Here is a 22330-nt window from a genome sequence, read left to right on the forward strand (position 1 = left end):
AAGAGCCGCCATCTTGGTCAATACTAATGTGAAAATAAGACCAATTACTGATTTTATTAATAGGGATATCGCTGCAGTTTCATTAGAGGTGCCAACAACGAGAGGAAAAACGATGCTTTACGTGGCATCTGCTTATTTTCCTGGTGATGTTGAAGATGTACCGTGAATTCGGGTGAAATTGATCACTTTTTCGAGTATTTTTTAAATATCTTTGAATAGAAACATATTTAGGAAGATGATTCAATTTTAAAATAAGTACTGTAGTGCTGGCTACACGACAGTATCATCTATATCTTATATAAATAGTTTTATTTTAGATAAAACTTAATGTAATCGTGAAATTGAAAATTTACAAATAACGGGTGAAATTGATCACGTAGAAATCAAGACGATATTGCTATTAAACCATACGCTCTGACAGCAATAACCTAACGTGCAGTATAAAATCTGGCGTAATCGAGATATTGCCTGTATGTAGGCAACAAAGTCGCGTACAGCAACTAGCACAAAAATCAAACAGTCAGCTCTACATTAGCATGGTTGATGCATCTGCTAAATAAATATGAACGATAGAAAAGATATTAAGCCAATTTTAGCATCGTAATCGTTTGTTTTTGTTTAAACATTGCTGTATATATGTGTAAATGTACGATTTTCGTATACAATCTTCACCAATCTAGTGAAACAAATAATTTAATTCTCCTCATATACGGGAGCTTGACTGTCTCTTTGAATGTGTAGTTGCATTTCGCTATGTAAGCACAAACCGATCTCTTGCACTCTCATGCAACTGCCATATGGAGCGTTTGTAAAATTTGTGCGAAGTATTGTCTGTCTTTTGCACCCTTTTATAAATCTCCATTCTGCTTTACAGAAAGAATAAACTTTCGCAGGTGGCAGCTCCATTTCGCACCCATAGCGATCTAGAAATCTATGTTGCCTCAGTTCATGATGTTATCAATCGTTTTATTTCGTAAAAGGTCAAATCAAACAATTTCTGTCGCATAATTTTATTCATGGAAATTATCAAAGCACAGCCAGATAATTAGAGAATCGAATTAGTTCTATCAAAATTTCCTTCTGCAACGAAATTTGTGTTAACAGCAAGGAGTTTTATCGGGCATGTTGAAAATTGCGATTCGATCAAAATAGTAAATATTAAAAAATCAAGCCATTTACAAGATCAATCTTGCTGAAAGCCAAGTGACTTTGACCTGTAACTCAATCTTTATATGGATGGGTGCATATTCAGCTTTATGAATCAGTATAAACGTAGAATAAAGAGTTTTTTACTCGTTAGTCCAAGCTGATCAATTTCACCCGACTGATCAATTTCGCCCGAATCGACGGTACCTCCTTCATAAGTTGCAGCGTTCGTCAACTATTCCAGAAGCCAAAATAGAGCTTTTATTATCGGATGTGATGCAAATGCTCATCACACAATATGGAGCAGCTCAGGAATCGGCAAGAGGGGTGAGTCCTTATTTGATTTCATTTCTAAACATGACATATAGATATATATGTAATAAGGGAAATTCTCCCATTTTTGTAAATGCGATAAGGGAAGAGGTTTTGGATCTTACACTCTGTAGTTCTATACTTTCCGATCGTGTGGTAAACTGGCATGTATCAGATGAAATCTCTCTGTCTGATCATAGACAAATTTAGTTTCAAATTACAGCTAGTGATATAATTAAGGAAACCTATTGAGATGCCCGAAAAACAAATCGGGATCTATATATCTCTAATATGAATCTATATAAACCCATCTTAAGTGATATATTCTCTGTGACTTTCCGTGCGACCGTCGACAACGCACTGCTTTGTTACATTTGTATTGAATGAGTAGATAACGTATTCATTAAAGAAAAATGGACTTTTTCGGATGGTGATAAAAAAAACTAAGCTAATTGAGTTTGATAAATGTCGACCAACATTTGAAAAGGGCGGATAAGCCAACTGTCAAACAGTCCGAGCGAGGGTTATTTTTTGCTGAAGCAGCATAGGAAAATGAACTCTCACTCGTTGTGTTTGACAGTTGGCTTATCCGTCCTTTTTAAATGTTAGTCGACAAATTTCCCATTGAAGGTAATTATAACGGGTGACAACTAAAATTTTAGAATTTTCTTCTCAAGCTGTCCAAGAAAAGACAAAGATACACGAAGAAGATCTGATTTACCGCAATTAAAGATACATTATCCATTGTTGAAAAAAATTAGTGTACATTTGAAAACGGTCCGTAATCGGCTGTTCGGCGAAGCTTCCGTTTGATGTCCGAACAGGAGCGTTGTACGGCCGTCATGTCAACTTTGCGAATGCATCTCTTGATTTTATCTATCAACCGTTTGCAATTCGTGGCTCTCCAGTTATTTTTGTACACGAAGGAACTGAAAATCCCGAATAAATCTTCGATTGGGCGCACTGAGACCGATTTGCCGGGTCGTGGTTTTTGAGTACAGGAACGATTGTTTTTTGGCGTAATGCGATAATGCTCTATCCGGCCAAAACACGTATTGTCCATCTGCATTATATTTTTGTAGAAAGGGGAGAGAGAGCTAACACATACATACACTCATTTTTCTCTGAGCTAGTTTGTTGTTGCGTATAGGGGCCTCAAAAAAATTCCCAAATTTTAGTTGTCACCCGTTATTAGCTTACTAGCAAAAAAAAATCTACAACTCTATCAGTCGAACTCAAACCGTGGTGGCGAAAAGAGTGAAGCTACTGCGTGCAGAAGTGTGCGCGTTCGCAGCGTGTGTGCAGGCTTGACGTAAGGACAGCGAAAGTAGAGCAATTCGTCTCCCAATGCACAGGGGAGTATTTGGACCAAAAAGCTGGTCAAAATGAGGAAAGTTGAAACTCGTTCAATCCCCTCCAATTAAACCTCGCTGTCTTCCCAGATACCTATCTCACAATGTAACGTTAATTTTGAAACCATTTGTCTTGTTTACATCTCGCATAGAGCTATCAAACTTGGAGCAAAAATGAGCCATATATTTTCGCTCATGTAGGCAAGGATGTTGCCTTTCACATTTCTAAGGCTATATATATTCTATCGACCAAGTGTAAAAAGGCTTTTGACACTCAAAGATTTTACAATTATTTGTTGATATAGACTTTAGATTTCAATGAATATAATGATGACCAGCGAGCAGTATTTATTATAGCAAATTAGCACAAATATGTTGCTACTTTAAAGTGACATTTGTTTATGTTCTCACCTTTTCTCATCACAATCTTCGATGCAATTTGATAGCTTAGAGTCCCAGGAAGAGCGCTTTGGGTGAAATTTTTGCAATTTTATGAAATAAAACATTTTTACTAAATGATGAAATTTTCGATTTCGCAGCATTTTTCTTAGGATAAATTATCCTATCATGAAATTTCAAGCATTTGAAAGATAAATTTTATGCCATTGTGATTATGAGACACCAGAGGAATGCTCTATTAAGTAATTGAACAAGAAATTTTAGGTATTAAAAGAGACATTCGCCAAATTTCTTTAATTTCTATCAAATTTGCGCATGCTTTGAGTCTCTTCATTACGCAATCTGGATTAGATTTTCCTGTGAAAATTTCCGGAGGGTCACCCATCGAAGGGATTCAATAATGGACCGAGAGAAAAGCATGCGCAGGAAAACGAAGACAAGCGTTTAAGATCTCACCTCTCTCTCTCTCTCTCTCTCTCTCTCTCTCTCTCTCTCTCTCACACACACACACACACACACTCTCTCTCTCTAGCTCTCTCTCTCGCTCTCTCTCTCCAACCTTTCCTGCCGATGTGTCGCGACCGAATGACGATGTTTAGCAAAAGACAGGCAAGCAGAAGCAATGTTTCAAATAGAACCTTTAAAATTATGCCACGGATGTTACCCGAAAGCTGCCTGCCCGATGTGTCGCAAGCTAGCTGCTTGCCGATGTGTCGCCAACCGCCAAAGCCGCTGACCGAATGGCGATGGGCAGCGAAAGGCATAGTGACCAAAACCATATCGTTCGCCGGCGGATGAGTCGATGGATTCTTCGGTTTGTTGGCGTCTCGCTTGGTGAATTTGGATGTCTTCGTTGTCTTATCCGTGGAAGCAGCAACAGCTAGGGCGTAAATTAAGTACAATCATAAGGGAGCTTAACCCATAGGTCACCTCCTACATATTTCTGTTATCCGTGCTTTGAGGTGGGAAGACGAAAAAATGAAAATAATGAAACGATGAATAGTAGTAGGTAATCTACTGTGTTGTAATGGATTTTTTGAAAAATTTCCAATCGATTGATACCAATATCTCTAGAATCTATTGACGGATGGCTAAGTTATAAGCGTGTAAACTATAACCACTTTTCGTTACATGCAGGCTTCGTTCTCGGTTTTTTGCTCAGTAGATACTCAATTGACTATAGCACTTCAACTAAACAGAATTCGACAAAGTAATCTAAAGGGCGATTGTAGAGCTTATTTTTATCTACATTATTGTTGAAGAAAGTGTGGTTTTATCTTTTGTATTTACGGCGCTATGCGATTGCTACCCCGTTGGTAGCCAAATGAGCGCTCTTTTTGCTACCAACGGGGTAGCAGCCCCATAGCGTCGTAAATTCAAAAGATAAAACTATACTTTCTTCAACAATAATGTTGATAAAAATAAGCTCTACAATCGCCCTTTACACTACTTTTTCGAATTCTGTTTAGTTGAGGCGCTGTAGTCAAATGAGCATCTACTGAGCAAAAAACCGAGAATGAAGCCTGGTTACATATTCCCTTTTCGTTTTTCTAGAGTGCTCCCCCATATAGATAGAATAGAAATCAATCAAAAATAGTGCCCCACCGCGACGAGAACGGAAATTGTGCGGCACTTACGACCGTTCCTGAGCGACAAGAAGCCCCAAAGGATGCTGAAGAGGGAGACCGAGGGAAAAGTGGCTTCATCGCTGCGTACGTTTGGCCGGGAGGTCGGTGCAACCGGCCAAACCATGAAAAAGTACCTGGCCAACATGGACATCCATGTCAGGAAGCGGCAGTCCCGTCCACTGGTCTCGTAGCTACAGGCAATGACGCAGCGGCAGCGGCTGAATAAGATGATCAAGACGATTTTCCCGTCGAATCGCGACCTAGCGATGGCAACGACCCTGGATGGCAACGACCGGCAGGGCACATCGTATATTATGTGCCCCACGAAGGAAATGAACTTCGAGGTGAAGTTCATTTCACACCACAGGTTCCCCAAGAACGTACTGCTGTGGCTGGCAATCAGCGAGAAGGGGATGGCAAAGCCGCTCTTCTTTTGCTCCGGACTGGCCGTGAACGGGGGAATTTATATAGTACGAAGTGCCTGCCGGAAGTTGCGTCGTTCGTAAAGAAATACCATAACGACGAAGACGCGGTGTTCTGACCGGATCTGGTGTCGACACAGTACTCGAAGCGATCGTTGGAAGAGATGGAGCGGCTGAATATCGAAGTCGGCGAATCCGCCCAACGTCCCTCAGCTGCGTCCCATCGAGAATTTCTGGGCAAACCTGAAGCGTAAGAGCTACCCTAACCGTTGTGTAAATTTTTACTGCACTCGGGCCATTTGCTGTATGATTTCTTCGAAGCTTTGGTGAATTTCCATCATACAACCATTAATCATTTTACTCAATTTTGCACCCAATCAAAACAATATAAACAGCCAGAACGTGGAATTCATAACACCAACGAGAGGAATAAAAATCCTCAGATTTGCTGTTTGAAAAATCCATTCTCCCGCATCAAAGCAACTACTGCATAGAACAAAATCGACAAATATAAATTCAACATTCGTAAACGAAACAATCAAAGCAACACATGTTATCGAAAAGTCATCCCGGCGCAGGCCGGGCAGGGCAGTGAAAAGACAGTTACCATCAGATAGCAGGCCGCGAGGGATGTTTACGATTATTGAGCCAAATCAAATCTTTCGGAATCATCAAATTTTAAAATTGTCTTTCTCCCTTGTTCTTGTTCGGGAGTGTCCTCTGCCTGTGGCTGCCAAAAACAACGGGCACGTTTGCCGCAAACTGTGCGAGCAAGGAGAAAGTCAAGAAGCACTCGATTTCGCACCCAATCACGCGTTCATCCCTTCAGCTATCATTTACTGTACGTACGTACGTACGGCTTGCTGCGATTGAGTTTTACAGCCCAGCATGGCGTTTTTTCCGCAATCATCGCCGAATTCGAAACGCGAGTCGAATTTTAAACAAAACAAAGTAGCAACCAAAAAAACCAACAGAATTGTTAGAGAATCCCTGTGATCCCATCAAAGTGCGGTCGCGCAGTTTGGCTCGCTGGCTCGAAACTCGAAACAATCATTTATCATCCGGCATCCTACGTAATCTTGCTTTGCTGATACGCGAGCCTCCCCGAAAAAAAGTACCCTTTTGCGAAGCGTGACGGTCCAGTATACGGGCACCATCGGCAATTGTATCGACTGAAGTTGGTCTGGAAATCCGAGCAACCGGGTGGCGGTCGGCGTTCGAACCGAAAAAAAGAGGTTACCGCCTGCTTAGGGTGCACCATATCATCCGGAGCCGGAAACCAGACGCTCGCGTTGGGTTGCCATTCATTCGCACACTGTTGCAGTCTAGTGACGAGCGATGCGACGACGACCAACGTCGTCGCGAGCCGGAAATGAGAATTTTATAATTTTTGTTTTGCTGTTTTTGCCAGCCAACCTGTTGTCGCCGTCCGCGGATGGGACATACGAACGAACGAACGAATGACAGTTCTGCAACTATAGCGAAATAGTCCGAATCGTCAAATTTCCCCGCATGAATATTAGATGACGAGCGTAATTGAAAATAAAAACAAAATGTTACGAGTGTGTAGGTGGAGGTGGATACAGGGGGAGAAAAAATCTCGTTTTGTTTTCCGACCGAAGGGAACCGACTGGCGGAGTCAATTTCCCTGTCCCAGGGGTTAGAGAGCTAGAAAATTGACGACAGCGGAAGCTGTCGTTGTTGGCTGACTTTATGCGGGCCGAGAAAGCACGAAGTCGAGTCAGTTATTTCCGGCGAATGTCCGGCCAAAGGCAGGGCAGGGACATTCCGGTGTGTGGAAATGGTCCGAGAAGCAGTAAAGGTTGAGTAGCTTGTTTGTTTGTAATCTGTTTGTTTAAACTTCATGACATGCATCTTAAAACGGAAAAACGATGTTGAGCAAATCCCGGTAAAAATTCGCCGTGAAATTTCGTTCGAAATGTCCCACCCCTCGGAGTACGATCGAAGTAAGCCGAAAATTAATAGAAAATTAGAACGTCCTCGAGCCGTACGGGAGCATAATTCATAAATATCACTTAGCAAGCTGCCCCTTTATAGTAGCAACCTGCAAATCTGCCCGCTGGTGACTGCCCGCTGTCCGAAGGTCCGAAAAATGGCGCATTAAGATAATAATCTGGTCGGAAAATCCTTCTTTGGAGCCGCCGCAAATGTCGTTACCGGGAGATACACCGCATTTGTAGTCACCTAATCTCACATATAGCCAGCGCAGCGCAACAACCCCCACACAACACATGTCGTCCGGATGTGGTTGGTCCGGAGTCGTTGGAACTCAAAATACCGCCCGACAAGAACAAGACCAAGCCGAGAAGAAGCGAACAGGAAAAGGAACGATGTAACGAAACATTCTCCGGTAGGTATACGTTCCGTAAACCGTACACAGTCAGTCGTTTAATTTAGATATAATATCCTTTGGCTATTAAATGGTCGTTAAGTTAAATGACCAAAAAATATGCAAAATGCCGCAGGGCCCCGGACTCCGGTGGTACCGGGCGGTGGCGGACGGTGGCTTCATAAATTCATTTTTGTAATCTAACCAACCAACCAACCAACCAGCACCGACCGGTTGACAGACCAACCGGCCGGCCGGCCGGTTACAGCAGCGCGTTTTGTTTAAACAAGGGTGGACGTTTTTTCCTCGGCCGGCCGGGACAGAAGGGTTGTGTGTCGTAAGCGATATTCGATGATTTATGTGCAGACGGACGGAAATCTGGCCAACAGCACAGCGGTGAATGGGACGGTGGTAGTTGATATGAGACGGGAAATTAATTTACTCCATTTTTTCTAGGTCCGTACCTAGCTGGGAGGAAAGAAACCGGAACTATGAGGTGATAACGATTAATCAAATCCGCTCCGGTAGGTGGTTAAGCCGATCATGATCCGAACTCAACTTTTACTGAACCTTAGGAAATCCAATGACTAGTGGATTCCAAATAACAGTCGGAAAGATTATGTCCTAAATCATGGCTAATTTTTTAAATCTTTCCTAGGGAAGATGAAATGTCAACAATATTCGATTTTGTCGAAACAAAAGACAAGAGCAAACCCTTTCTCATCTTCTTCACAGGACTGGCGGGATTTCCCATTCTAATGGTCGCCATTAAATGATTCAGCCAAATTCATAATTAGCAAAATTTGGGTAGAACTACGGTAAGCCATTCGTTGGAAGTCATCTGCGAATTCTTCTCGAAATGTGAATCGAATCACTCCCCTAAGCGCGATGTTAAACAGCATGCATCATATGCCGCCACCTTGCTTCAACCCTCGCAACGTATAAAAGGAGAAGAATTCTCATGAAACGCTCACCACTCGATTCAAAGTTGCTTTGATCACATCGCATTTTCTGCCATAGCTGGTCGCGAACGACTGCATCGGATGCTGCTTTGAAGTTGATCAATACCTAATGTCTGTGTACGGTGTATTCCCGGCATACTTTTCTGCACAGTTTGCCGCGTCTCTGGCAGATTTTGTCCTACGACACTACACCCAAGCAACCAAAAGTTCGGATTTCACTTAAGGAACGAACGCGGAAGTTCGAATTTGATTCAAATTTAGTTCCGCAGGACTTCCTTGCTGAACAACATGATACTACATTTCCAAACCGAACTTGATTCCTAATAAAGTACCGTTACTATTTGTAGTAACTTGAAAGTTCAACATGCGACTTGAAAGTTCAATGTGCGACTCGATGGTTTAACATGTGATTTGAAAGTTTGAAATTGAGCGACGCAGACACTGAAACGGCGTTTTGATTGAATAGTGAAATTTATACTCCGGTATTAAAACAAAAAATGGATTTTTCTAAAACAATAAAAAGAAATGGTTTGTTCTATGCCTGTGATAAAGCGAGTGGTGGTTGCATTGGTATGGGTTATGGCTGCAACGGTGCCGCTGGTAAGGCCAAGGTAAAGGCAGACCTGCACTATCCCGAACCAGCATGTTTTGAAAGCTCACAGGATTCTGGTTAACCTTTTTCTTGCGTTGGTTGTTGACTGGCCGTGCATCTGATGAGGACTCACCGTAGGGATCCTCACATAAGCCCATCGCCTCATCGTAGGACCGGATGCCATTCCGCTTGATCGTACATTTATATTTTAGCCATGCTTTTTTGGGGTTGATGTTGGCATCCCGAATCATTTTTTCACATCTTGAACTCGCTGTGAATTGGACTACAGCATAATGTTTCCGGATGACACCTTGTAGCGCTATGTTGAACAGCAGGCATGAAAGACCATCACCTTGACGAAGCCCTCTGTGTGATTCGAATGAACTTGACAATCCACCCGAAATCCGAACACAGCACTGCGTACCATCCATCGTAGATTTAATCAGTTTGATGAGCTTCCTGGGGAAGCTGTTGTCGTCCATGATTTTCCATAACTCTTTCCGGTCGATGGTATCATATGCGGCTTTGAAGTCAACGAATAAATGATGCGTGGGAACTCTGTATTGACGGCCCTTTTGGAGGATTTGCCGCAGTGGAAATATTTGATCCGTTGTAGACCGACCTTCGACGAAGCCGGTTTGATAAGTTCCCACAAAGCTATTCGCAATTGGTGATAGACGGCGGAAAATGATTTGGGATGATCTCACAGTCCAACTTGTCGCCCTTTTTATAGATCGGGCCAATAACCCCATCTTTCCACTCCTCCGGTAGCTGTTCCGTATCCCAAATTCTAACAATTAGCCGGTGCATACAAACGGCCAGCTTTTCTGGTCCCATTTTAATAAGCTCCACTCCGATGCCATCTTTTCCAGCTGACTTGAGCTGTTCTTTAGCTGCATGATGGCCTCCTTAACTTCGCCTATCGTTGGGGCTGGCACCTCTTCCCCGTTTGTTGCACCGTCGAAATCGCTTTCCCCGCCGCCATGGCTCTCCGCCTGGGCGCCATTCAGGTGTTCGTCGAAGTGCTGCTTCCACCTTTCGGTCACCTCACGATCGTCCGTCAGAATACTGCCAGTGTGCCAGTCTTATCCCGACACATTTCGGCTCGCGGCACAAAGCCTTTGCGGGATCCGTTCAGTTTCTGGTAATACCTGCGCGTTTCCTGAGAACGATGCAGCCGCTCCAACTCTGCATATTTCTGTTCTTCCAGACAGCGCTTTTTCTCCTGAAAGAGTTGGTTTCGCTGCATCTTCTTCTGCTTGTGTCTTTCTACGTTCTGACGTATGGCACTGCGCATCTTGGCCGCCCGCGCAGCGTTCTCCTCATCCATCACCCTCCGACATTCATCGTCAAACCAACCGTTTCGCTGATTGCGGGCCACATGCCCGATGGAGCTCTCCGCTACACTGCTGATGGCTGTTTTGATAGTGTTCCAACAGTCCTCGAGAGGGGCTTTGTCCAGCTCGTCCTCTTCCGGCAGTGGAGCTTCGAGTGAATGCGCGTAGTTTGCGGCGACGTCTGGCTGCTTCAGCCGCGCGAGATCTAACCGAGGCTGGCGTCGGTACCGAATGTTGTTCACAACGGAGAGTCTTAGGCGCATCTTAACCATCACTAGGTAGTGATTCGAGTCAACCTTAGCCAGAGTCAACCTCCAGGTGTTTTTGTGATGGATTCTGTGCTGGAAAAACATACTACCTACGGCCATGTTCTTGGAGGCGGCAAAGTCGATAAGTCTTAGGCCCATTTCATTGGTCCGCTGGTGTGCGCTGAACTTTTCAATCACCGGTTTGTATTCCTCCTCCTGGAGGATTGTTGTATTCACTCTCCAACTGCGCATAGAACTCATCCTTGTCGTCATCGGTACTTCTGAGGTGAGGGCTGTGCACGTCGATGATGCTTATGTTGAAGAATCGACCCTTGATTCTCAACCTGCACATTCGAGGATTGATTGGCCCAATCACCCGTTTCCGCATCTCGCCCATCACTATGAAAGCTGTACCCAGCTCGTGCGGGTTGCCGCAGCTCTGGTAGATGGTATGTCCATCTCTGAACGTACGTACCGTTGAGCTCTTCCAGTACACCTCCTGCGGCGCAATGACGTCGAACTTGCGGCTCTTCAATACGTCGGAGAGCACTCGAGTGCTCTCTTGGAAGTTGAGAGATCGGCAGTTCCACGCCCGAGTTTCCAATCCATAGTCCTTAGCCAGTCCAAAGCTGCAACAAAATTATCGTCATCTGCAAGACTTGCCGCTGGAAGCATACCAAGAGGTCAGTCCGCGACTTTTCATCGACCTGGACCACGCAAGCTTGGGCAACGTGATGAGATGAGGTGCCGCGAGGGCAAATCGAACAAACCAATAGCAGTCAAGACGCGCCTGGGCTGGATGATCTACGGGCGTTGCTCCAGGACAACGAATGGTGGAGGTCATGTTAATCATCACAGCATTCAAATCTGACAAGGAACTGCACGAGGCCATGAAACAGTACTTTTCACTGGAAAGCCTTGGCACCATAAAGCCGAACGAACAGCTCCTACCCAACGACGACCAAAGAGCAACTGAGCTGCTGCAAACGCTCACACGCCGCACGATTAGATGCTACAAATCCGGCCTTGTCTGGCGGTATGACAACGTCCGGCTTCCGGACAGCAGATCGATGGCGCTACGACGGTGGGAATGCCTTGATCGACGAATGCAGAAGGATGCGAATCTAGCACTGGCGCTAAACGCAAAAGTAAGCGATTATTTGGCCAGGGACTATATCAAGAAACTCTCTGCAAAAGGACTAGAGATGAGACGTGATCGAGTTTGGTACCTTCCGATGTTTCCTGTAGTCAATTCCAACAAACCCGGCAAAACTACGCCTGTTTGGGACGCGGCAGCGACTTAGTACGAAGTGTCTTTGAATTCCGTACTTCTCAAAGGACCCGCTCAGTTGACCTCTCTCCTGTCGGTCCTAGTACGGTTTCGAGAGTTTCGAGTGGCTGTCTCCGGGAACATCCGGGAAATGTTCCATCAAGTCAGGATGACACAGCTTCCAGCACGTACGTCATGCAAGTAATATCGTTCGGCGCGAGCTGCTCTCCAAGCTCAGTACGTTAAAAACGCCCACGCGATGCAATTTGAGCAGGAGTATCCAGAAGCCGTCCATGCCATTGTTCATCAGTATTACGTGGACGACATGCTGATCAGTGCTGAGACAGTGGAGAATGCAATCCAGCTGGCGACGGATGTGAAGAGAATCCACGAATCTGGTCGGTTTGAAATACGAAATTGGGTGTCCAGCTCATCGCCGGTAGGTACTGCGCTAGACGGAGAAGAAACCGAGGAGAAAAACCTGAGCATTGGAGAAGCAGATACCACTGAAAAAGTGCTCGGAATGTGGTGGAATACTGCAGCGGACTGCTTTACATACAAGCTGTCTTCCCGCCATGAAACTGACCTGCTGTCTGGGCGTAAACGGCCTACAAAGCGCGAAGTGCTGAGGCCGATCAGTCACTTCCTGATGTTTCTCCGAAGCCTACTGCAGGAGATCTAGAGAGAATGCGTCGATTGGGATGAGCAGATTTACGACTCCCGCTTCGAAAAGTGGCTCACATGGCTGCGGGTCCTCCCACGTATCTCAGACATCAAGACTCCCCGCTGTTATCGGATTAGTACATCTGCAGAAGGCATCGTGCAAATGCATACCCTCGTGGACGCGAGCGAGAATGGTTTCGCGGCCGTCGTCTATTTAAGGTTCCAGGAAGGAAGTACAGTGGAAGTTGCGCTGGCGGACGACGGAGCCAAATGGAAGAGTACTCCCGACCTAAGCAACTCTTGCCGATGATTCTGTGGACCTGACTTGCTTCGGGAAACAGAAAATGAATGACCGGCAACGCCGCGCAGTCCATCAGAGTCACCGATACAGAGCTTCGACCGCATCTTCATCGTCACTTCAAGGCTTTCGAGCCGATCATCGACACAAGCCGCTTCAGCAAGTCGTCAACATGCAAAAAACCTGCGGACCACTCACGCGCGACGAGCTGGCCAAGGCCGAATGCTACCTGTACCAAAGGACAAAGGTACAAAGGAGCGCGTACGGGGAGGAGCTTGCAATCCTATCTACCCTTCGAGAATCACAATGGGAAGCAAAAAAACAACCCTAAACCAACCCTAAAAACAACCCTCTGTTCCGCCTCTGTCCGTTTATGGACGAAAAGGGACTCCTTAGGATCCGTGGAAGAACCAGCGCTTGCCAGTTCATCGACAGTAGCGTCGCTAATCCCATTATCCTTCCATTCGGGAGCACAGCATCACCAGGCTCATCGTGCTGGACGTCCATCAGCGGTTTCTGCACCAGAATCACGAGACTGTTCTAAATGAGCTGAAACAACGCTACTACGTTCCCAGAATGAAATCCGGAATAGTTGCCAGACCTGCAAAAACGAACGAGCTCGTCCACAAGCGCCGCTGATGAGTGATTTGCCGCCGTCATGCCTCGCAGCCATCAGCAAACCTTTCGAACACACACATGCGGGTGGATTACTTCGGCCCAATGACAGTTACCGTTGGCCGTCGAGTCGGAAAACGCTGGGGGGTCTTAGCCACTTGCCTGACTGTACTCGCAATCCTTCTGGAAGTTGCGCACTCGCTCACAACTGACTCGTGTATTATGGTGTTACGTAATATGATGGGCAGGAGGGAGGGCGCTAACAGGAAGCTACAAACTGCACTCGATGAACTGAACCACGATGAGAACGTGACAGAATTCATCTCTCCGCAGACGACTTGGAGCTTTATCCCACCCATGTCTCCTCACATGGGCGGATCTTGGGAGAGGTTGATTAGTACTGTAAAAACAGAACCTGGAGAAACCGCTACCGAACCGACTGCCTTCCGATGAAACGCTGCTGAGTACAGTCATAGAAGTGTATTAAAGTATTATTAAAAATAAATATTAAAAATAAAGTAAGTATTAAAAATAGTACTATTATTACAATCTATCAAGGTTTTACCCTGACCAGTTATGTTATGTGTCCATGTCCGCCGGTTCGGCAGAACAAAGGGATGAAATCAGAGATCTCCACTGCTGACGGTTACCCGCCATGGCTTTTACCTGTCGCCAGGACAGGTTCTCGTCTACAGCCCGGATGTCGTTGGCTAAGCTCCGTCGCCATGAGCCTCTGAGTCTGACTCTTCTACACTGTCCTTGTAGATTCCAGTCGAGTGCTTCTCTGCAAACCTCGTTCGCTCCTTTCGTCAAGGTGTGTCCGATGCGCTTCCACCTACGTTGACGAATTTCTGTGGCTATCGGCCGTTGATGACACCGACGATGGAGTTCCTCATTGGATATCCAATTATCAGGCCACCATGCACGAATAATATATCGCAGGCACCGGTTAATGAATACCTGCAGTTTTTGCGTTGTCTCCGCTGACACGCACCACGTTTCGCAGGCATACAGCAGTACGGATTTGACGTTTGAATTAAAGATTCGGGTTTTCGTACGTAGAGTGATCTGGTTTGAGCGCCAAATGTTTCGCAGATCTGCAAAGGCACCCCTGGCCTTCCTGATCCGTGTGGCTATATCAGTCTTGGTACCACCATCGGGCGTTGTTTGGCTACCAAGCTATTGAAAGGCGTCTACCTGCTCAACTTGTTTTCCCGCTACTGTGAAGTTGGTGGAATTGTCAGTGTTCACTACCATAGACTTAGTTTTCGCTACATTGACTGTGAGACCTGCTGCCTGGAAGCTCTCGGAGAGGTCATCTAACTTGCTCTGCATATCATTTCGGCGTTGCGCGAGCAAGACAATGTCGTCGGCTAGGTCGAGGTCATTTAGCTGCTCCATCCTTAGAGGATTCCAAGGCAATCCTCGATTTGGTCTACTGTCAATTGCTCCAACTAATATCTCATCCATAACGATGAGAAACAGAAGCGGTGATAAAATGCAGCCCTGTCCAATATAATGCGGAGCGTTGTGATATGGTCTACACATGATCGGCTAGCACGGAATCCAGCTTGCTGCCGCCGGAGAGTAGCGTCGATCTTCTCCTGGATCCGGTTGAGAATTACCTTACAGAGTACTTTGAGAGTAATACAGAGCAACGTGATGCCGCGCCAGTTACCACATTCCGTTAGGTCTCCTTTCTTAGGGACTTTGATCAATATGCCCTGCATCCAGTCCACCGGAAAAGTTGCGGTTTCCTAAGTATTGCTGAAAAGCTGATGCATCATCTGGGCTGACAAAGATGGGTCAGCTATGAGCATTTCGGCTGAAACACGATCTATCCCTGGCGCTCTATTGGATTTCATACTCTTGGTGGCTGCTACATTTTCATCCAGCGATGGCGCCTCCGAGTTGACACGATTAATTCGACGAAATGTAGGCGTCATACGCTGCTGGTTTTGTTGGTCTCTGACATTTGAAACTCGGAAGAGTTGTTCAAAATGTTCAGGCATCTTTGTATTCATCCAGGAACCACTAAGGCGGCGAGAAATATCGTAGAACAAACGGATATCACCATTGGCGGCGGCGGTTTCTCCTCGTTCGGCTAGCGAGTTAGTCCAGGCTCTCTTGTCCCGCCTACAAGTACGTTTAACAGCCCTCTCCAGTTCGGCGTATCGTTGACGGGCAGCTGTCTTAGCCGATCTGGTTCGCACTCGCTCAATGCCGGCTTTCGCCTCTCTCCGCTCGTCGATCTTCCTCCAAGTTTCATCCGGAATCCACTCCCTCCGCCCACTGCGCGCTTTGCCGAAGGTTTCATCACTGGTCGTGATGAAGGCGTTCTTGATGCCGGTCCATTGCTCTTCGACGGTTCCACCAGGTGGCAACTCCGAGGCTCGAGATTCAAGTTTTTCGACAAAGACCCTTTTCACCTCAGGATTCTCCAATCGGCGGACGTCGTAGCGGCACTCAACTTTCTCCTCCCGTCGTTGAACACGTGCGACGCGCAGACGTATCTCAGCGATAACAAGATGATGGCCGGATGTAATGTCAGCGCTGCGTTTGTTGCGTACATCAAGCGTGCATCAGGCTGATGCAGATGTGGTCGATTTGGTTTTCTGTTCGGCCGTCGCGGGAGACCCACGTGACTTTATGTACTGATCTATGAAGTCGCCCATGTGGATTTGGATGTCCCTCTTCGGGATTTTCTCAACCACGCTGTTCAGCTGGCTGTAAAAACTCTCTTTCTCCTGCAGGTCGGTAGTATCTATTGACGCATAGCACTGGATTGCTGTAAGGTTCTTAGCCCGAGTTCTGAATCTAGCAACGATTATTCGCTCATTTATCGGTTCCCACTTCATCAGGGCCGCATGTACCCCTGGGCTCAGTAGGAATCCAACTCCTCTTTCTCGAGTAACATTTTCACCTCGTATGCCAGAGTAGAGCAAGACTTGCCCGGATGACGTCCTGTGTTCGCCAGTACCCGGCCAGCGGACCTCGCTCAGCCCCAGGATTTCAAGCTTCAGGCGGCTAGCTTCCCTTGCGAGTTGAGCCAGCTTGCCCTGCTGGGCAAGGGTCAGTATATTCCATGTTCCGATTCGTGTCCGTGTTTTCATGCTAAAGGTCGTTGCCAATAATCCAGACAGATTTCTTCTTTCATTTTCGGTAACTTTTTTGTGTTCCGATACAGTAGGTTGTTGTAGGTAGGAATTGGAGTTAATGAACAGAGGTTATGGAATGCACATGTTCACCCTTTGCCAGGCGTGGAAGAACGTGTTACCGAAAAGCATTTCTTTATACAAGCTTACGTCCGTCCTTGTCGATGATGGGTTGCTACGAATGAGTGGCCGCATAGATGCTTGCGAATTAGTGGAGGAATGCAGGAAGCGCCCGATACTGCTACCTAAGCGCCACCCAGTTACAGATCTTATTATTTCCTACGTACATCAGCAATATTGTCACATGAATCATCAGACCACACTCAACGAGATTCGGCGTAGATTATATGTACCTCAACTACGTTCAACTTATAACCACGTACGCGCGCATTGCCGGCTTTGTAAAAATCGCCTTGCTAAACCTACCGTACCTGAAATGTCTGCACAACTGTCCATAAGGCTGAAACCATTTTGTCGCCCCTTTTCCTTCGCACTGAAAAACGTTGGGGTGATCACCTGTCTTAACGTGCGAGCTGTGCATCTAGAAGTCGTACATAGCCTCACAATAGACTCATGCATTCTCACATTCAGAAACTTCATCGCCCGAAGAGGTCCCCCTTTGGAGATAATAAGCGACCGCGGAACGCACTTTGTCGGAGCCAGCCGCGAGTTAAAAGACGCTTTGCAAGAGTAGAACCAGGATAAATTGATCGAACACTTTTTCACCGCCGATACCAAATGGTCGTTTAATCCGCCGGCATCACCGCACTTTGGAGGCGTGTGGGAGCGCCTCCTGCAATCTGTCAAAAAGACCATCAAACACCTTCAACTCACACGTACGCCAACCGATGAAGTATTAAAAAATATGATGGCTGAGATCGAACTAGTCATCAATTCCCGCCCAATAACCGAATTACCTCTAGAGGTTGAGTTGTCCTCGTCGCCCACCTCGAATGATATCCTCCTCGGATCCTCAGACGGCTCTAAGCCCCCGATCGCATTCGACGACAGTAAGTGTACACTGAAGCATACATGGAACCGCTTTCAAAAGCGCTAGATAACAGAGTACCTGCCTGCCGACGCTGACCCGCAGAACGAAGTGGTTTGCCCCGGTCAAACCTATCACTGAAGGAGACATTGTCATCATAGTGGACGAGACCTTACCGAGAAGCAGCTGGCCGAAAGGTCGAGTGGTTCGTGCGATCCGCTCTAAAGATGGACAGGTTCGACGTGCCGTTGTACAGACCGTCGGTGCAAATGCAGGTGCGTCGAAACGTTGACCTCGAAGTACCGGGGGGAGTGTCACAACCTTCAGTTGTTACACACCTTCGTCAAAACTACTTTGATACCCATACCGTAGTCCGCCCTTAACGACAACGAACCGGTGGGATTAACGTCAGTAAATGACAACTTGAAAAAACGTCACTCGGAAGAGGTAAACACGGAAAAGCCTGATTTGAATCCTCTCGACTCCTATGCATGGGGTTACATGCTAGACAAACTAGGGAACACCAAAGGATTCACTCTGGATACTTTCAAGCAAGTGGAAGAAAATCGAAAGGGAGAAATTTCTAATTTCTAATGAAACATTGAAATACATATCATTCAAAATAGTGGATTCAATTAGTTAGAGTAGACTAGCTCACTAGTTAACGAGAATCACACTTCATTCATCTACAAGAACGAAGGCCAAAGTCAAAGGTTCCCATTTTTGAACTGCTTCTGCGACCTACTCCAATCGAATTAACGGCAATTGTTCGCAGCATCTTCGGTAATTTCCTTGCACAAACGAAATTAGTATCGGAACAGCATCTCAAGCTAATCAGATTTTCCGTTGTTTTATACCACCGGATTAACACGATCCGACCCCCGGCCCCGGTCCCAACTGGGAAACCCGAGTAAGTGAACGTTGGCACTCAGGTAACGACATCGATTCCATCCTTCCAAATCCTGAACAGACAAACTTCGCTCGTTTCGCTTCGCGATTCAATCCGTTCTTCCGATTCGATTGCCACGACCCACGAGAGACAGAGAGAAGAAGGAGTTAATTGAAACATTTAAATATATAATTATTCTTATTTTGAACTCCGGCCGCTGGCGCTGCTCCGGTTACGGAGCACAGAACAGAAGAAATTAGCATATCTTTCGCAGGGATTTCCGCCGCCGTCGCCGCCATCGGGGCGGCGGCCGTAAAGAAAGGATTGAGCAAAGCCATAAAAACTTATTGGAAAAGTTTTATTCCGGAGGAACTTTTGCCGGCGGAAGCAGTACGATGCTGTGCCGTGGATTGATTGACTTAATCGCGCTCATTCCGTTTAAGTTTTACGCCGTGGCGTGGGAGGTAATAATTCCCGTCGGATGATGGTGAGAATTTGGACAGCTGCGGAGCAGCTTAGGAGGAGTTTTTCGGAATGTGATTTTCTTAAGACGGAAACCATGTTTTTTTTCGTTATCTGATTTTTTTTATTTCAATAATTTGTCTAATTGCCATTTAGAGTTGAGTTTCTTCACTTTTAATAGTAGTACAGTTTTCTTTGGTTTGCCTCCAGTTTGTTATGTTTGTTATCTATTTATATCAAATACCAATTTTGTTTAGTTTTGTGAATTTCTTTTTCATATTACATGTACGTGTGGGTGTGTGTAATTACTCTTAAACATCGATTTATAGTCCGTCGGATAATCAACTTCCAATCGCGGTAAAAATATCAAAAAAGAAAACTAATACTTCTCACTTACTAGCGAATTTAGGTTTTTATTGTTTAGCAACTAAAACGAGAAAATAGTTATCATACTCAACAAATATTCGATATCACCTAGTATTTACAGGTTTTCAGAATGTACACAAGCAAAACTAAGCCAGTTTAACTTGAAGTCTCGAGACTCTGCGGACAGTCGTTCTAGTTCACGTCTTTTTGTTTTAAATTTGGTACAAAAAAATCGCTCCCAACTCGTTCGTATTCGCCCATTCGTGTCAATATTTAAATGAACCGATCATAATTTATTCGTTCTCAATCCATAGCCAGCGGAAAATTAAGTGTTAAACCCATAGGACTGCACTGTGAAATGGTTATCAGCAAAAAACACCGTACCAAATAGACGCGTAAACACCGCACTTCATCTAATTGAGTAAATTTGATTTATGAACTCCTCCTCCTGCTGCCATTTTTTTTTTTGCGCGTCACAAAACAAAAATTCGCGACAACAATTTATGGCACTCGATCGATGCGACACCGCGATAAAACGCAGCAACCACAGATGAGTTGCAACCAAGGGTTGCAAGAGCGAATACGAACGAGGGGCCCTCCGATACGGGTTTAATTAATGGTTTTTGGCACATTTTACACTTTTTTCTTTCGTTTGTTTGTTTGTTTTGGGAGACAAAATGCAGAACGAATACACTTACAGAGTATTGCACATCGTTGTGTTGGTTTTTTGTTTTAAATATTATTCTATATAATATTTGAGCGCTGGACCGTCTTCAGCGCCCGCTTCGCTCCGCTCGCTCAGCTCACTTGACAGACAGACAGGCAAAGTTTCGTGTTCCGGCAAGTCGGTCTAAATTCAGCTTATTGTTCTCACCAGCACGGGTAGCAAAACTAAACACGGAATCGTACACGAATTTAACTAGCACTGCTCAGGGCGGCCTTCATGTGCGTGGGGGTCCCAAACGGGGACGGTCCGCCGCCGCCGACCGCCAGATTACTGTTGTTGTTGTGATCGCCACCGGCACCGGCACCGGGCGCGTTACCGGTTCGCTGTCCTGCCGCAACCAGTTGCGACATCAGCGCGTTCGGGTTCGGCGATTGGCCACCGCCGATTCCGTTCTGCATCGGATGATGACCACCGCCGCCGCCCGATAGGGGACCTGCAGCTCCTCCTCCTCCTCCGCCGCCGCCGCCGCCACCCCCACCGCCACCTCCTTGGCCGATTTGACGTTTCAACATCGGATGATTGGCCATCGAAGCGAACACCAACCGCTCCTCGTAGTCGTACTCGCAGAGGATTTTGTTCTCGCACAGGTAGAACTTGTCACCGACGCAGAACCTACAACCGGAACGAAACGGAACGGAAATGGAAGAAAAAGTTTGGTTAGTTTTTTTATTCGACTGTTGAATGACGATTGTTCTGTTGGTCGGGAAAACTGTTTCGATTCCGTTGTTTGTACACGACTAGAACCGGCCGCTTTCACGGCCCATTTACGACAGGATGTGAAAGTTAATATTTGAATACGACGAAAAACTTTTCCCAACGGAGTTTGCAGTACATATTCGATTTGATGGCTGGCCGCAGGCTGCGTGTTTTACCACATTGTTGCATGAACGTCAATGCGCTCCCGGAGTCTCGGTTCATGACAGTGACTACTGAGATTGAATTTCAACCAGCGAAAAAATGACTCACAAATACCCCGTCGTTCTGCGACTCTAATTAATCTGGTTCATCTCTGACAAACAATCAATGATAAATGAGTGTTTGCTTGGATTCCGCCTCCCCCACGGTACTGGCATACATGTAAATGATACGTAATTATTGCCACCCTTTCTGCTACGGTGCTTTTACTAAATTTTCAAAAATCGGAACAAAATCTAGCATATCAATTGTCAACAACATTAGGATAGGGTGGTAGCTGTGTGTCACAATCCTTTCGTTATTCCACTCATTTATAAGGCCTTCCATCTTGCCATGCTGTCCTCCCCCGCAGAAAACCACAAAATATGAGTGATAGTGGCAGCCTGCCTACTGAAACAGAAACCGCACTCGACAATCCTTCCCTGCTTTTGATGGTGCCGGTGGCACCGCCACCGCCACGCAAATCTCCGTTTCTGTGAGATAATTTATTTGTCAGGGATTATAAATCAAATTAAAATAATATTATTCGCTGGGATAGTTTTGAATTGTTTTTGTCATCCCAGAGCCAGCAGCCGCAGTCTCTGGTTGTTGATGGGGTGCGAAGAAGAAAGTTACATTATCTGAAATACACCCAGCAAGCCATGCTACTTTAGTTGCTGATGGGAAGGCAAATGTCAAACTGCCAAACCCTTCGCCAAACCTTTCTGCGACATTCACAATTTCCATTTTTCTTTGTAATTGCATAAGATTTAAGAGTAGGCTTTAGATATATTAAGTGAAACGATCGGTTATCCTGTTTGGAGCATTTATTATGAATAAATCACAAAGATCCTCATAGTGACGAATGGTAATATATCAAGCATTAAAATGTCATTCAGCTTCTACTGGTTGACATTTCAGCATAAAAACTTTACACCGAAATTCGTGAAGTAGAAATCAAGTAGAACCATAAAAACTACTCCATTTAACTCCTTGAAGTCAAGGGAAACAAGCTGTCAGTGGAAAATAAAGAATTTTCCGGGACCACACGATCGGTACTGACCAGACAAGAGGAGCGGAGAATCGTTGACCGGTTGTCTGCGTTATTTAAACGTCGAAAAACCGGGGTTTTCCTTCATGCACCAAGCATTTTGCATTCAATATTTCAGCTTTCAGGTACCTTCCCTGAAAAAAAAACCCCTTTGGAATTCGCTCGTGATTGGCGAACAGGTGGTTGGAACGAATTTCGGAGTCA

General features: G+C 45.6%; 2 protein-coding genes across 2 annotated transcripts in view; one reads left to right on the top strand and one right to left on the bottom strand.

Moving 5' to 3' along the window:
- Positions 1-12277: 12277 nt before the first annotated feature.
- Positions 12278-12700, top strand: LOC128746420 (uncharacterized). Its single transcript, XM_053843467.1, has one exon. It carries the CDS (start codon positions 12278-12280, stop codon positions 12698-12700), a length of 423 nt encoding a protein of 140 aa, XP_053699442.1.
- A 7669-nt stretch (positions 12701-20369) lies between these two features.
- Positions 20370-22330, bottom strand: part of LOC128746421 (LIM/homeobox protein Lhx2) — a 47410-nt gene continuing 45449 nt past the window's right edge. Inside the window, exon 4 of the mRNA XM_053843469.1 lies at positions 20370-20793. Within this exon, the coding sequence (XP_053699444.1) occupies positions 20370-20793 (424 nt within the window). The remainder of the gene's footprint in view (positions 20794-22330) is intronic.

This window comes from Sabethes cyaneus, chromosome 1 (assembly GCF_943734655.1).
Source record: "Sabethes cyaneus chromosome 1, idSabCyanKW18_F2, whole genome shotgun sequence".
Taxonomy (NCBI): domain Eukaryota; kingdom Metazoa; phylum Arthropoda; class Insecta; order Diptera; family Culicidae; genus Sabethes; species Sabethes cyaneus.